At 40.7% G+C, this 13,086-nt stretch overlaps 1 protein-coding gene across 1 annotated transcript in view; it reads right to left on the bottom strand.

Annotated features, from left to right (window-relative positions):
• Positions 1-10,903: 10,903 nt before the first annotated feature.
• The window catches only part of LOC309653825 (uncharacterized protein), a gene marked incomplete at both ends in the record, with an annotated part of 154,776 nt that continues 152,593 nt past the window's right edge, over positions 10,904-13,086 (bottom strand). The window contains one exon of the mRNA XM_082478623.1: positions 10,904-12,816. Coding sequence (XP_082334749.1) covers positions 10,904-12,816 — 1,913 coding nt within the window. The remainder of the gene's footprint in view (positions 12,817-13,086) is intronic.

The following is a 13,086-nucleotide window of genomic DNA, read 5'->3' as shown; positions in this document are numbered from 1 at the left end:
ACTTTTACAAAAATGTTCATAGCAGCATGATTCACGTTATCCGAAAAAGAAAAAAAATGAAACAATCCAAATGTCCAACAACTGGCAACGGGATAAACAAAATGTGGTAGAGCTATACAATGGAATACTAACCAGCAATAAAAAGGAGTACTGGTACACACTATAACAAGGATGAATCTTGAAAACATCATGCTAAGAAGCTAGATGCAAAGACTAGATATTATATAATTCTATTTACGTGAAATGTGCAGAAAAGGAAAAAGGCAGATTGGAGGTTGTCTGGGGCTGGGAATGTGGATTGATTGCAAACAGGTATAAGGGACTTTTCTGGGTAACAGAAGTGTTCTAAAACTGGATTGTGGTGATGATTGCACAGCTCTGTAAATTTACTAAAAATAATTGAATTGTATACTTAAAATGGATGTATTTTATGGTATGTAAATTAAACTTCTATAAAGTGTTTTAAAAATCTCTGTAAAGATATGCAAGAACAAGTCACACTGAGTAGCTCTGGAAAAGAAAGATGGGTGCCTGGGAAACGGGAGAGGGAAGACACTTTATCAAATACTCCTTTATATATTTTTAATTTTGTACCATGTATTATCAGTTTAAGAAATGAGAATAAACAAAACAAAAACTTACAAGGAAGAGTGTGGCAATAAAGGTTTAATGGCTTTGGTGAGTTCAATAGGAGTAAAACATATGTAAGGCCATAGAAATGTTCTAGCTTACAGAAAGGAAGATGATAGATCCTCTGTCACCATCTGAAGCACAACATGCTTAGTTCAAAGGGACATGCTTAAAAACAGGATGTCAACAAATAGACCCAGAAGCTGTCAACTTAGGAAAGGGGAGTAGAAAGGATGACCTGTGAGAAATGGTTCAAAGAGTGAAGACCTGAGGGGAAATACTTCAGGGAAGGAAGTGGGGACCTGAGAGGTAGAAGATTAGGTCTCTTTTGTGCCTTCAGAGAGCAGAACTGGAAGCAGAGCCAGGAAATCTAGTACAGGCAGATTTTGGATCTTTTTAAGTTTTAAAACCTTTGCCAGCTGGAGCCTTAGACAAATGAAACAAGTTGCCAATGAGCGGCAAGTGAGTGGTGGAGCTGTTGAAGCAGAGGCTGGAGCACCCTGTGGAGCAGAGGCCGCGGGAGTGTTGACGGTCCCTTCCGAGAACGAGTCTGAGAACCTCTGGCACTTCCAGAGGACATGGTATGCACCGCTGGGTGTAAAGCACACACGTTTACATCGGATTAAATGAGGAGCCTTGGTGTGTGTGTTTCTGCTTCTAGTTTCAATCTTTCTGATTAAGTTCATTCCTGCCTATAAAACGGTAAACATTTAAAAATAGAAAATAGTCTAAAAATAAATTCTTTCTCAACAAAATGTATCTAGTTAGCCCTCTAGGATGGTGAAAATCAAAAGGACAGACGACAACAAGTGTTTTCAAGGATGTGGAGAAATGGGAACCTTCACACATTGCTGCTAGGAATGCAAAATGGTAACAATACTTTGCGTAACAGTCTGGTAGTTCCTCAAATGGTTAAATATAGAGTTAACCGTATTATCCAGAGTATATCCATTCGTCGGCATATGCCCAAAAGAAATGTAAAATACGTCCACACAAAAACTTGTACATGGATGTTCACAGCAGCTTTGTTAATAGTAGCCAAGCAGTGGAAGAAATGCAAATGTCCAGTAACTGATGAATAGATAAGTGAAATATGAGCATTCATACAGTGGAATATGATTTGGTCATAAAAAGGAATGAATACATGCTACAATGTAGATGAACTCTGAAAATATTAAGTGAAAGAAGCCAGTCACAAAAGATCACATGTTGTATGATTCCATTTACATGAAATGTCCAGAATAATGAAATCTATAGAGACAGAAAGCAGATTAGTAACCACAGCCGGGGCAGGGGCTGGGGCAGCGGTGGGAGATTGGGAGAAATGAGTGACTGCTAATGTACATAGTGTGCTTATGGTACGTGTTGAAAATGTCTTAAAATTAAATTGGGGTGATGGTTGCACAACTCGGTGAATACACTAAAACACACTTAACTGTACGCTTTAAATAGGTGACTTTTATGGTATGTTAAGGATCTCAAGAAAGCTATAACAATGTGTTTATTCATGTACGCAAACTGAAATACATGTCGATTATGAAGCCTTATTTGGAGAAAAAAGCTTCTCGGGCTCTCAGTTCTTACATCTTCTGTTACTGAATCAGGGGTACAAGAACAATGGAAGGTGACCAACAGCGTCATTTCCATTTAACAGTGGACAGTCCGAACAAAAATGTGGGCGCTGGGTATTGTACGTTTGGTGCAGCGCTACACACACTATGGCTAGCGCTAAGTGCAAACCGTCAGAACCGTGCCGTCACGCTAATTTGGCCTCCACAGATTGAATCAGTAACCACAATTCACAGGTCTGCACTGTGTGTGACAATTTGTGCTGAGGACCCACCATGGGCTAGAACATAGAATTGTTGCTGAATTCATTTACAGATGCTGTCGGTAAACCACAACAATCCACTTTCCTTAGTCCGTGGGAGAGTCTCAGGCATTTCCTCTAATGATCTCATCATCCCTGAGCGCCTGGATGTGAATCAACCCACTCTGTTCTCTGCAACTGGGCTTACACATAAAGATTGAAGTGACTACAAGTCAACTCACATTATCAGCTACCATGATTTAAGCTTTCTGTTGCAGAGCGTCTTGAAAGGAGATACACACTGGCTGGCTTCTTCTGTTATAATTTCTATTATTGTGAGAGTAAACTCACCTGTTAATGCCTTATTACAACTGGGGGAAAAGTAACTGCCACCATCTCAGAGATGTTTCAGGCTTTTTGTAGTACTTTTTAGTTTAATTAAAATCTAGGTGAAATTCATTCCCGCATTCCCGTGTTCATTGATCAGACAAACCATCATAGAGACCCGGGGGGGGGGGGGAGAAAGCTTTTCAATTAAATAATGACTTCTTAGATGGAAACTGAACTTAGGAAAACATCTCTAATATAGGAAAAAGGCTGTATTTTCTTACATCACCGTATACAGCTATTCTTCATGTATGAAGATTGTTATTGCCGACCTGCTGCCAGCAAGGTGCCTGCCGAAAGATGCTTTTCTTTCAGAAAAATGGGTTTATGCTAATTTACTTATAACCACTAAAGTTTAGGACCAGAGATACACATTGATAAGACAGAGTCAAAATTAGAAATACAGTCGATGGCACCAAAAGACAGTCTTTTCTTGTGAAAAGTTTTTAGCTATGCACAGTTCAAACTGGCAACTGGCGTTTCAGTACCAAAACTTACTAGCTTGTCTGCCCCCAAAATAACATTTTGACGTAGATTTAATTCTGAAAGGCAAGATTAGAACTTCTAAAAGCAGGAACTAAGGTGATAACTGTCTATTAGTCACCATCAGAAAATCAGAACTGGTCAATTATTTCTGCAAGTGTGGTAGATGATAACTCTAATATATCCTCCCCCTCAAATCAAAAATGCATTGCGCCTGCAGAATGGTCCTCAGAAAATTTCTTTTCATACATGAATGAGTAAAGATTGCAGAGACATAACGAATCTGAATAATGCCAAAATTCAAAGTATGGCCATGAGACTGTAGAGTTAAAATGTAATGGAAGTACTTGTCATTAGAACCGAGGTCAAGAAACTAACAGGATGGTAAGGTTCCCAGATAGTGGCTGGGTTTGGGGTAGAAAAGAAAGAAAATCAAGAGCTAAAGTCCTCAATTAATATACAGGAAAAACTGGAAGGTTAGCAAATGATCATTAAAATCTTGTAGAGGGTGGTAGAGCTAGATGACTTAAGTCCCAAAGGATTTTCTATCAGGTTTGAAAAATTATGGTCTGGAAGTGACCCTCTCACTCTCTTTTCTTCTCTGCATTCTCTGAAATCTTTCCTCTTAGCTTTAGTATTTGTGAGGATTATGATCACCTTTTTTACATGGATGGCTCTAAAATCTTTATTCCACTCATGACATACTCATGAGGTCATACGTAGCTATGTTTTTAGATATTTTCACTTGGATGTTTTGATCTAACTTCAACTTTAATCAATAAAACTCCTTCATATTTCAGTCAGAATTAGTTTCCTCTTCCAATCTCTCCATTTTGATAAGGTGTTTGCATAGTATTTTAGTTGCTTTGGGTAGAAATTTCCAAAGAACCACGGCTATTAATTACCAAGTCCAAGTGACGAGAGTCCAGCTTAGTTTCTTCTCATAAATTAATTTATGAGTATCACTTTCTTACTTAAAAATCTCTACTGACAATTAGCTAAACATTTGGCAATAAAATTATATCTAGACACACAAAATAAATTCCATGTGGATTAAGTGTTTAAATGCATTGCCCTCCACCCTAAATAAGTATTAAAAAAAAAAAAAAAGGAGAATACTTTTTTATAATCTTGCGGTTGGGGACATCTTTCTTAGCATGGAAAAAAGAAAGAAGTTGAGTACACAACAATGCTATTACACTATTAATGCAATATAAATAATGCTCAAGAATTAATAAGAAAAATTCTTCAGAGAAAAATGGGCATGTAAATTATATCCTTCAGAGGATATAAGCAGCTAATTCTCAAAACAGGAAATGTAAAGAGCAATCTCTGAAACCTAATATTTAAAAAATGCAACTTAAAGCAATGAGTTTTTTCACACATTAGATTAGCAAATATTTAAAAGACTGATACTACCCATAGTTGGCAAAGGAATGAAGAAACACATCCTCTCATACTTTTGGTGGGCACATATATTTGTACAAAATTCCTGGAGGGCACATAGTTAGAGGTGGGGAGGTCTACAGATTACTGACAGTCTTTTAAATTTCTATTATTAATGATCTACTTAGGATTTAAAACTTCTTGGTCAATTCTGTTCATTTATATTTTCTTAGAAAATCACCCATCTAATTTAGGTTTTAAAATATATCAGCCTAGGGCTTCCCTGGTGGCGCAGTGGTTGAGAATCTGCCTGCCAATGCAGGGGACACGGGTTCGAGCCCTGGTCTGGGAGGATCCCACATGCCGCAGAGCAACTAGGCCCGTGAGCCACAACTACTGAGCCTGCGCGTCTGGAGCCTGTGCCTCGCAACAAGAGAGGCCGCGACAGTGAAAAGCCCGCGCACTGCGACGAAGAGTGGCCCCCGCTTGCCCCAACTAGAGAAAGCCCTCGCGTAGAAACGAAGACCCAACACAGCCAAAAAAATAAAATAAATAAATAAATAAAATCCAGCCATTCATATTTAAAAAAAAAAAAAAAAGGAAAAAAAAATATATATCAGCCTAAAGTTGCATACAGTAATCTTTTTTAAAAAAACACTTCTTTGACTGTGGTTATACCCTTCCATACTATTAGTGTTGATCCTTTTCCTCATGGTCAGAATAACCAGAGATTTGGTCTGTTTTTTTTTTTCAAAGAACCAGATCTTGGTTAAATCGATCAATTCTGGGGACTCATTTATAGAATGCTTATTTCAATTATTTCCTAGTTGAGTTTGTTGAACTAAAATATCATTGAAGGCTATACATTTTCCTCTCAATATAGATTTAGTCACATCCCGTAAGTTTTGGATATGTGCTTTTACTGTCATTAATGAAAAAAATTCTATAATCTCAATTTTTAGTTGTCCTATAGCCCAGAAGTTTAGAATGTTTTAAAATGTTTATTTAAGGAAAAAGTTATAGTTGTTAAATTCCAACCTTATTGTACTGTGGTTAGAGAATATAAGCTTAGTTAGAAATGTTCTACTTTGCGGATTTATCAACATTTTGCCTAAATGTACAGTTAATTTTTGTAAATACTCCGTGGGCATTTGGAACAACTGTGGATGCTGTGTTTTGGGAATAAAGTTTTCTATAGATACTTTAAATCAAACTTCTTAATATTGCTATTCAAATCTTCCATATCTTTTATCTGTTATATGTCAAAATCTGATAAAAACAATGAAAATATCCCATTCTTGTACTTTTGTCACGTTGTATATTGTAATTATGTCTGGATGAACATATGAATGCACTCTGGTTGAAAGCACAGCAGTAATTTTGGAAGTGTCTGAAAGACTCTTTCTTCCCTTGGAAATTACAGAGTGGAGATAGGGTAGATTCTCAAGACAAGTAACATTTAATTAAAAATGACCCAAAAACCCTACCTTTCCATGGTATGGAAACTTGTATTTCTAATCCGGAAAAACTATAAATTATTGGCAGAAAGGTGGAAGTATAGGAATTTTCATGCATTGCAGGGAGGAATATAGACTGGAAATTAATTTGGTACTAATGTAGAAAATTAAGTATACATATAGCTTATGATCCAAGATTTCCACTTGTGGGTCTGTGCAACAAAGGTAGTCTCACAAGGTCCATAAGGCAATGTGGACAAGGATGTGCACTGCTGGTGTTTTGCCTTGTTGGGAATTGACGGCGACCTGGGTGTCCATTACAGGGAAAGTGCATAGGTAAATTGGTAGATGCACTCCATGGAGTACTATGCAGTGATCAGAAACCTGAATTAGATGTATGTATAGCAATGTGATGAATCTTAAAAATACAAGCTTAGTGAAAATAACAAAAATAATGACATACCTTTTATATAAGTTGAAAATACATGACAACACAGAATACATATTTTGTAAGAACTCTTGTAAGCCAAAAGATATTTACATAACATGGCCAGTTCCGATGGGAGGACAGGAATGAGGATGGGATCTGGGAATGAAATTTTAAAAAGAGAGGCCATGAACCTAGGAGTATACTTAACTCAACTCTTGGCAGCTGAAGTTAAAAAAAATTTTTTAACTTTATCTTGGCATAGAAACTGCGTACTAATTCTATGCTTTCGCTCTGCTTCTAGAAGGATTTGTTATGACTAGATTGGAGGTTCAAATAGGTACTTTAGGCAGAAACTAGAACACAATGAAAACTTGAGAATTCTCTCTTCCAGCTCATAACTAACGTTTTATGTTTGATCAGTCTGGCTGAGGTCACTTTTTAATTAATGTCACAAAGAAATTTTTATGGTTTCATATTAGAAAAGATGTGCTGCTTGTTTAAAAAAATACATGAAAAATTAAAAAGAAAAAATGTATAATCCCATAATCTTAAAATAATCTGCTAATATTTAATTTTGATCCAGTCATATAAATACATGTAAATATTATATCTTGCTTTTTACCTCTTAGCATATAATGAAATTTATCCTTGGGTTCCAAGATACTGCTTTGGACTGTTGTTTCTCTCCATATATGTGTGATTGTGAAGAGTGATACGAAATTAGCCTGTTTTATAAAAATGTAAGAAACACTGGTAAACATTTAATTAAATATTACTAAAGCTCTCATTTTATTCTCTCATGGAGGTCTCTTTGTTTGGTAGTTAGTTTGTGTTGTTCATTTGCCCCACTGCTGAAAACGTGGGCAACTGGAAATAATGAGAGGTCAAAAATACAGAGAAATTATTCATCTTCAGCTTTTTCTCCGTAAACAAAAACTGATAAATATGGCTTCTTTTGTACTGACAGTAGTAAACTATCCCTTTTCTTTGATCCCAGTATACACCCAGACATTGAGAGAAAAAGATGGGAAAGGGAGGGGGGGAAAGAAAGAAAAAACAGGGAGAGAGAGAAAGAGCACAGAGACAAACACAAGCAAGAACATGAGAGAAGGAGAGGAGAAAAGGAGTAAGCAGAAGAACAAGAGAGATACACAGCAGAGACAGTGAGACAAGAGACAGCATGGGGTGGGGTGGAGGAGAGCACAAGTGCACAGAATGCGGGTGCACAGAGGCAGAGAGAAAGAACACAGAAGCAGACAGGGTGCAAAGACACTGTAATAAGAGAAAAGCATGAACTATAGAGCCTGGGGACAGCCTGCATAGACACAGCAGAGAGAGGCACAGAAAGAATGAGTCAAAGAAAGAGTAGGTGTAATCAAAGGAAGAAGGGAAGAACAAGCAGGCAGTTGCACTTATTCCCTTATATTCACTCTTAACCCCTCAAATGTACATGTCCTGGGTACACATGTTCAGGGAAAAAAAGCATTAGCATATCTAAGGAAACCTGGGTTAAAGATAAGATAGGCAGTTCAAAAAAGAAGAAATACGGTCGATCAACACACAAAAGAAACTAAAAACTCCGTGTGATTAAAGAAATGTGGATCAGGATAGATACCATATTTCTGGCCTATGTGGCAAGTATTAACAAGAATGCTGTTGGCAGGTATTGACCAAAATATTATTGCACATTACTGGTGAACAAATAATTGAATCAACATTTCAGAAGGACAATTTAGTAGTGTGGCTTAAACATTTTTAATGTGCCTACTTGGTAACCCAGAAATTCCATGTTTAGAAATGTTTCTCAAGGAAATTGAAAAATTCAGAAAGATGTAACAAGACTACCCATCGAAGTGCGGATTATGATAAAGAAAATTTCCAAAAAAACTTAAATATCTGTCATTTGGAACTAACTAACTATTATATTTATACAATGGAACCCATAAAGCTATTAACAATGACTACATAAATCTTTATTTACTGCATAGAAAGATGTCTATGATATACTAAGTGCAGAGCTTCAAAACAATATACATAGTATGATTTCATTTTTTTGGACTGTTGTTTCTCTCCATATATGAACATGATTGTGAAGACTGGTATGAAATCGGCCTGTTTTATAAAAGTGTAAGAAACACTGGTAAACATTTAATTAAACATTAAAAAAGCTCTCATTTTATGCTCTCATGGAGTTCTTCATTTGATATTTAGCTTCATTAGATTGCAGACCTAATAAAATAGATCCAAGATAGGCAGTAGGTATGAGAATCATAAAATATAAACCTGGAAGCTTATCTGTAATGTTAATCACGACTATTTCAGGATGGTGAGAATTATGGGTGATTTCCAAGGTCTTTATATTTTATATATTATCTAAACTCTTTATATTTAGTTATCTTTTTACTTTTACACTCAAAAGTAATAAAACATCTTTTTTGACAAAAGTATTTAGTAATAAAGAGAAGAGAGAGATGTAAAGTGGTAGAAGCATCAACCACAGGCAAGCCCTCCACTCCCCAGTCTATGATAAGGAGAGACATAAGCATGGTTCTAGCTGAGAGGAAGGAGCCTACAGAAAAGGAAGAAATCGAATATAAAAGAGAGAGAGAAAACAAAACTGAGAAAACAGATAATGGATTTTAGAAAATATGACAGCACAGAGACCTTAATGAACCTTTTCTTTCATAACTGAGAGACACAAACAAAAAACGACGAGGGAAGGGAGTGCTACAGTGTGGTAGTACAGGGGGAATGCTCGGCTACAGCAGTGAAAAATGTGGTACCTATTGGTGTGCTCTCGGGGTTCTTGTACATGTAGCATAGATGACCTTTACAGTGTCCCTCCCACCTTCCCACCTGCATTAGGTGTTCTGTTTTTTTGTTTGTTTTTTTTTTTTAATTTACGTTTATTGATTGATTGATTGATTGAACTTATTTATTCTACGTATTTATTTTTTTGGCTGCACTGGGTCCTCATTGGTGTGCACGGGCTTTCTCTAGTTGCGGCTAGCGGGATCTACTCTTGGTTGCGGTGTGCGGGCTTCTCATCGCGGTGGCCTCTCTTGTTGCGGAGCATGGGCTGTAGGCGCGTGGGCTTCGGTAGTTGCGGCTCACGGGCTCTGGAATGCAGGCTCAGTCGTTGTGGCACATGCGCTTAGTTGCTGCACGGCATGTGGGATCTTCGCAGACCGGGGCTCGAAGCCGTGTCCCCTGCATTGGCAGGCGCCACCAGGGAAGCCCTAGCTGTTCTTATATAGAGTCTAAAAACAGAGAGCACTGAGAGAAGGTAGTGGTTATTAAAGGCTCAGGATCTAAATTCTACCTGTCTCTACACCCCTTCCCAGCTGTCGATTTGACCCCGTTTGTGAATGCCGACCTCATTCTTCAACTTTCTCTGCCGTTTGTATACTCACCTTGAAAACTTGTTTCTGTGATGCGTTGAGCAGACACAGGGTGGCAGATTGCAGAGGTGGAAGCTGGTGGTCGGATATTTGCGGGCTGAATCTCCTTCAGTCCCATTCCCATTTCTGGTTGCGCAGAGGCCCTACTTCCTGTGTATGACGCGGAGCCATAGGATTGCGGGCAGGAGCCAAGTTCTCCATACAGTGAAGACCCCAGTGTGCCTTGGTTATAGTAATATACCTGGCTTCCTTCCTGGTAGGGAAGTGACAGGCGGCTATGCCCCTGATTTGTTCGTGGGCCTCCTGATACAGCAGTTCCCTTGGCTCTGGCCCTGTCGTCAGCTGCCCCTAGGAGGACTCTGAGCCCTAGCCACTTCTCTGGTAGATTTGCCTATTCCCCCACTATAATCACACCTGAATAAGGCAACTCAAACCTTTCAGAGATGTGTCGTGAACCTCTTGTTTTCTGAAATACCTATCTGGTGGTTGTGAGACTTAAGGCCAACCTCCCCGAGAGACTTTTTTTCTATTTCTCCTAGTAAACCTAGACTCATCTCCTGTCACCTTCAACTCTACTCCAATTGTGTTCTTTCAACCCAGACCCCTGACCCTGCTTTTTACTTCTGCCATTTCATCCTCACTCCTGCTTCCTTTCCTAAATCCATACGTCTCTTTTGGCCTTCCTAGCCCTGGGCCAAGTTCCTTCCTCTTTCCTCAGTTTTTACCCCTTTCCTTCATTCTCCCATCCAACTTTCAGTCCTTCCTTTCTCACGCCCCAGTTAGCAGCATCTCAAAATTCGAAAGGTTTATTACTCATCTATTAATTCTATTCCATTTACTTATTCGGTTCTATACCTATCTTACCTATGTATGGAAGAACCGCTGGTAGCCAAGGTGGCAGCAAGAATCCTAGCAGCTGTCACCTGACGTATCCGTAGTAGTCAGCAATTTCCATTTCTTTGTCCCTCTGGGTGAAAAATTGCAGCTTCCCCGAAGAGGTGTATCTGGCAGCATTCTCCCGTTGTTGTTGAGCCCGCCTCTTCATGGCCTCTCGCTCTGGCCTCTGCTCTTGTTCGATGGGCTTTGACATGACTGGCTCAGGCACGTTGGGTTCCCTCCATGGAACTCGTTGCTTGCTGAAGTCTTGGAGTAGAAGTTGGGTTTGGAGCTTGGGTGGGGACTGGCGCTTAGTCACAGCAGGGGGAACAGGCTCGCGCTGGAGAGAAGCGCCAGATGAAGTTTTGTAGGGTGCAGGCCTAGGAGCAGCAGGCTGAGGGACACGAGGCTGGGTATGGTTGGTCCAAGCCGGTTGGGTTGGGTTGGCCACAGTTGGCTGAGCTGGTTTGGCGGGACCTGGCAAAGAGGCAGGAGCTGGCTGGGATGAATTGACTGCAGCAGGTTGAGCTGAGTCAGTAGGACCAGGCTGGGCACGGTAAGCCACAGCAGGCCGATGTGAGGCCAGAGACTGTGGCCTCCGAGGAGCGGGTCGAGCTTGAGGCTTGTCCCAGGCAGAAAAAGGCAGAGGTATCAACTTGACCTTCCCAGGAGGAGGCCGCTCACACTGGGATGGAGATGGACACTCTGTTTCAGCACTGCTGTCTGGTTTCTGGGCTTGGACTTGCGTTTTCTCAGGCCTCTTACCCTCACGTGGGGTATGCCGCCGTGGCTGGATCGCTGGGGGTGGCTGGGGGTCTTTGGGGTTGCTTGAATTTCCCAAGAGCCGACAGGAAGAGAGCCCAGTTTTCGTCTCATTCTTCTTCCCCAGCGCATGAAGAACCTTCACAGACTCCAGCATGCGCACGCCAAGGGAGGTTCGAGGCTTTTGAAAGCTCTCTTGGCGAAGCTCAGTTTGGTGTTCCTTTCGCTTCGTGTTGGGGATTGCTGGCTTGTCTTCTGCCTTGACTTTGTTCCCTGACTGCTTGTTCTCTTCAGCCTTGTTTCTTCCTCTGGTCCTTTTGGTCTTTTCCTGCCCATGGCTCTCAGTTTTGCTGATCTTTCCGGATGCAGCTTTCTGAGGTTTGCCTTGAGAGTGCTTGGCCGTGTTCGCAGGAGCCCTGTCACTGACTGCAGCAGTGCATATAACCGCTTCTCCCCCTAACAGGCACTCTGGATCCTTTGGCTGGATTTTGGCCTTGGGAGCACCACCGATAGGCTCAGAGGCTTTCTGTTTGTTCTTCCTGGGTTGATCACAGGGAACCTTTACGACACTTGGCTTTTCCTGCACCTGATTCACCTTAATGGCTCTGGTGTCTTCAGCTTTGATCACGTTGGGACCTTGGGATCGATCAAGATCTTTCCAAGAATTAAAGAGCTGGGGAAGGTGAATATCCTCCGCCAGTGTAGTAATGTCTGCAAGACCACTGCTAGGTTCAGTCCCATTTTCAAGTGTCCCTAGGTCCTGACGACTCAGGCTGTTCTCTCCCAGATCAGCATTTTCAGAACCAGGCTGCTCCTCTTGGCTGAGGGGATCGGTGCAGACCAGCGGCTGGGGAATATCAGGGATTCCCAAAGGGAGTAGTGGAGGATCTTGGTTTTCTATTGGGATCTGGTAGGCCTCCAGAGGCTTTGACAGCTTGGTTTTGATATCCTCCACGTTCTTACTCTCTGTTTGTCCCTGGCTTGGAGCTGGAGGCAGGGCCAGGAGACGCCTGGCACTCTGGACTGGAGCTGTCACTGAAATGTCCCCAAGTTCAGATGGTGGGTTACTCTCAAGTATGTGACTGTTTCTGCTACTGCAGGACTTGGGGAGTTCTTGAGTTTGTGTCACACAAAACGTCTGGCTTGGAGGTTGCAATCCCAGGGAATTTTTCATCACCAGGGAAGTCTCCATCACTACAAAGGGATCAAGGGAGAAGTCAGTCCCTGGTAAATGAGATGCTCCCCCTAAACACCAACACAGCAGTCATGTACCTTTCAAGGGGTTCAGGGGCAAGATGGGCAAGGCATTTCTACTAACTCTTCTTAAGGATCATGGACAGTGCCCTATGCTACGAGGTAAGCGGTGACTGTTGTAATGCTTAACTGGTGATCATTTCATGTCACTGATCCTTGGCTCTCTTTGTATCTCATAGGACTGTTGTAAGTCCAATACAAAATGAGTCT

Source organism: Balaenoptera physalus (genome assembly GCF_965194825.1).
Source record: "Balaenoptera physalus genome assembly, contig: HAP1_SCAFFOLD_1268, whole genome shotgun sequence".
NCBI lineage: Eukaryota > Metazoa > Chordata > Mammalia > Artiodactyla > Balaenopteridae > Balaenoptera > Balaenoptera physalus.
The sequence above is the reverse complement of the archived record's forward strand: the minus strand, read 5'-3'. Positions and strand labels throughout refer to the sequence as shown.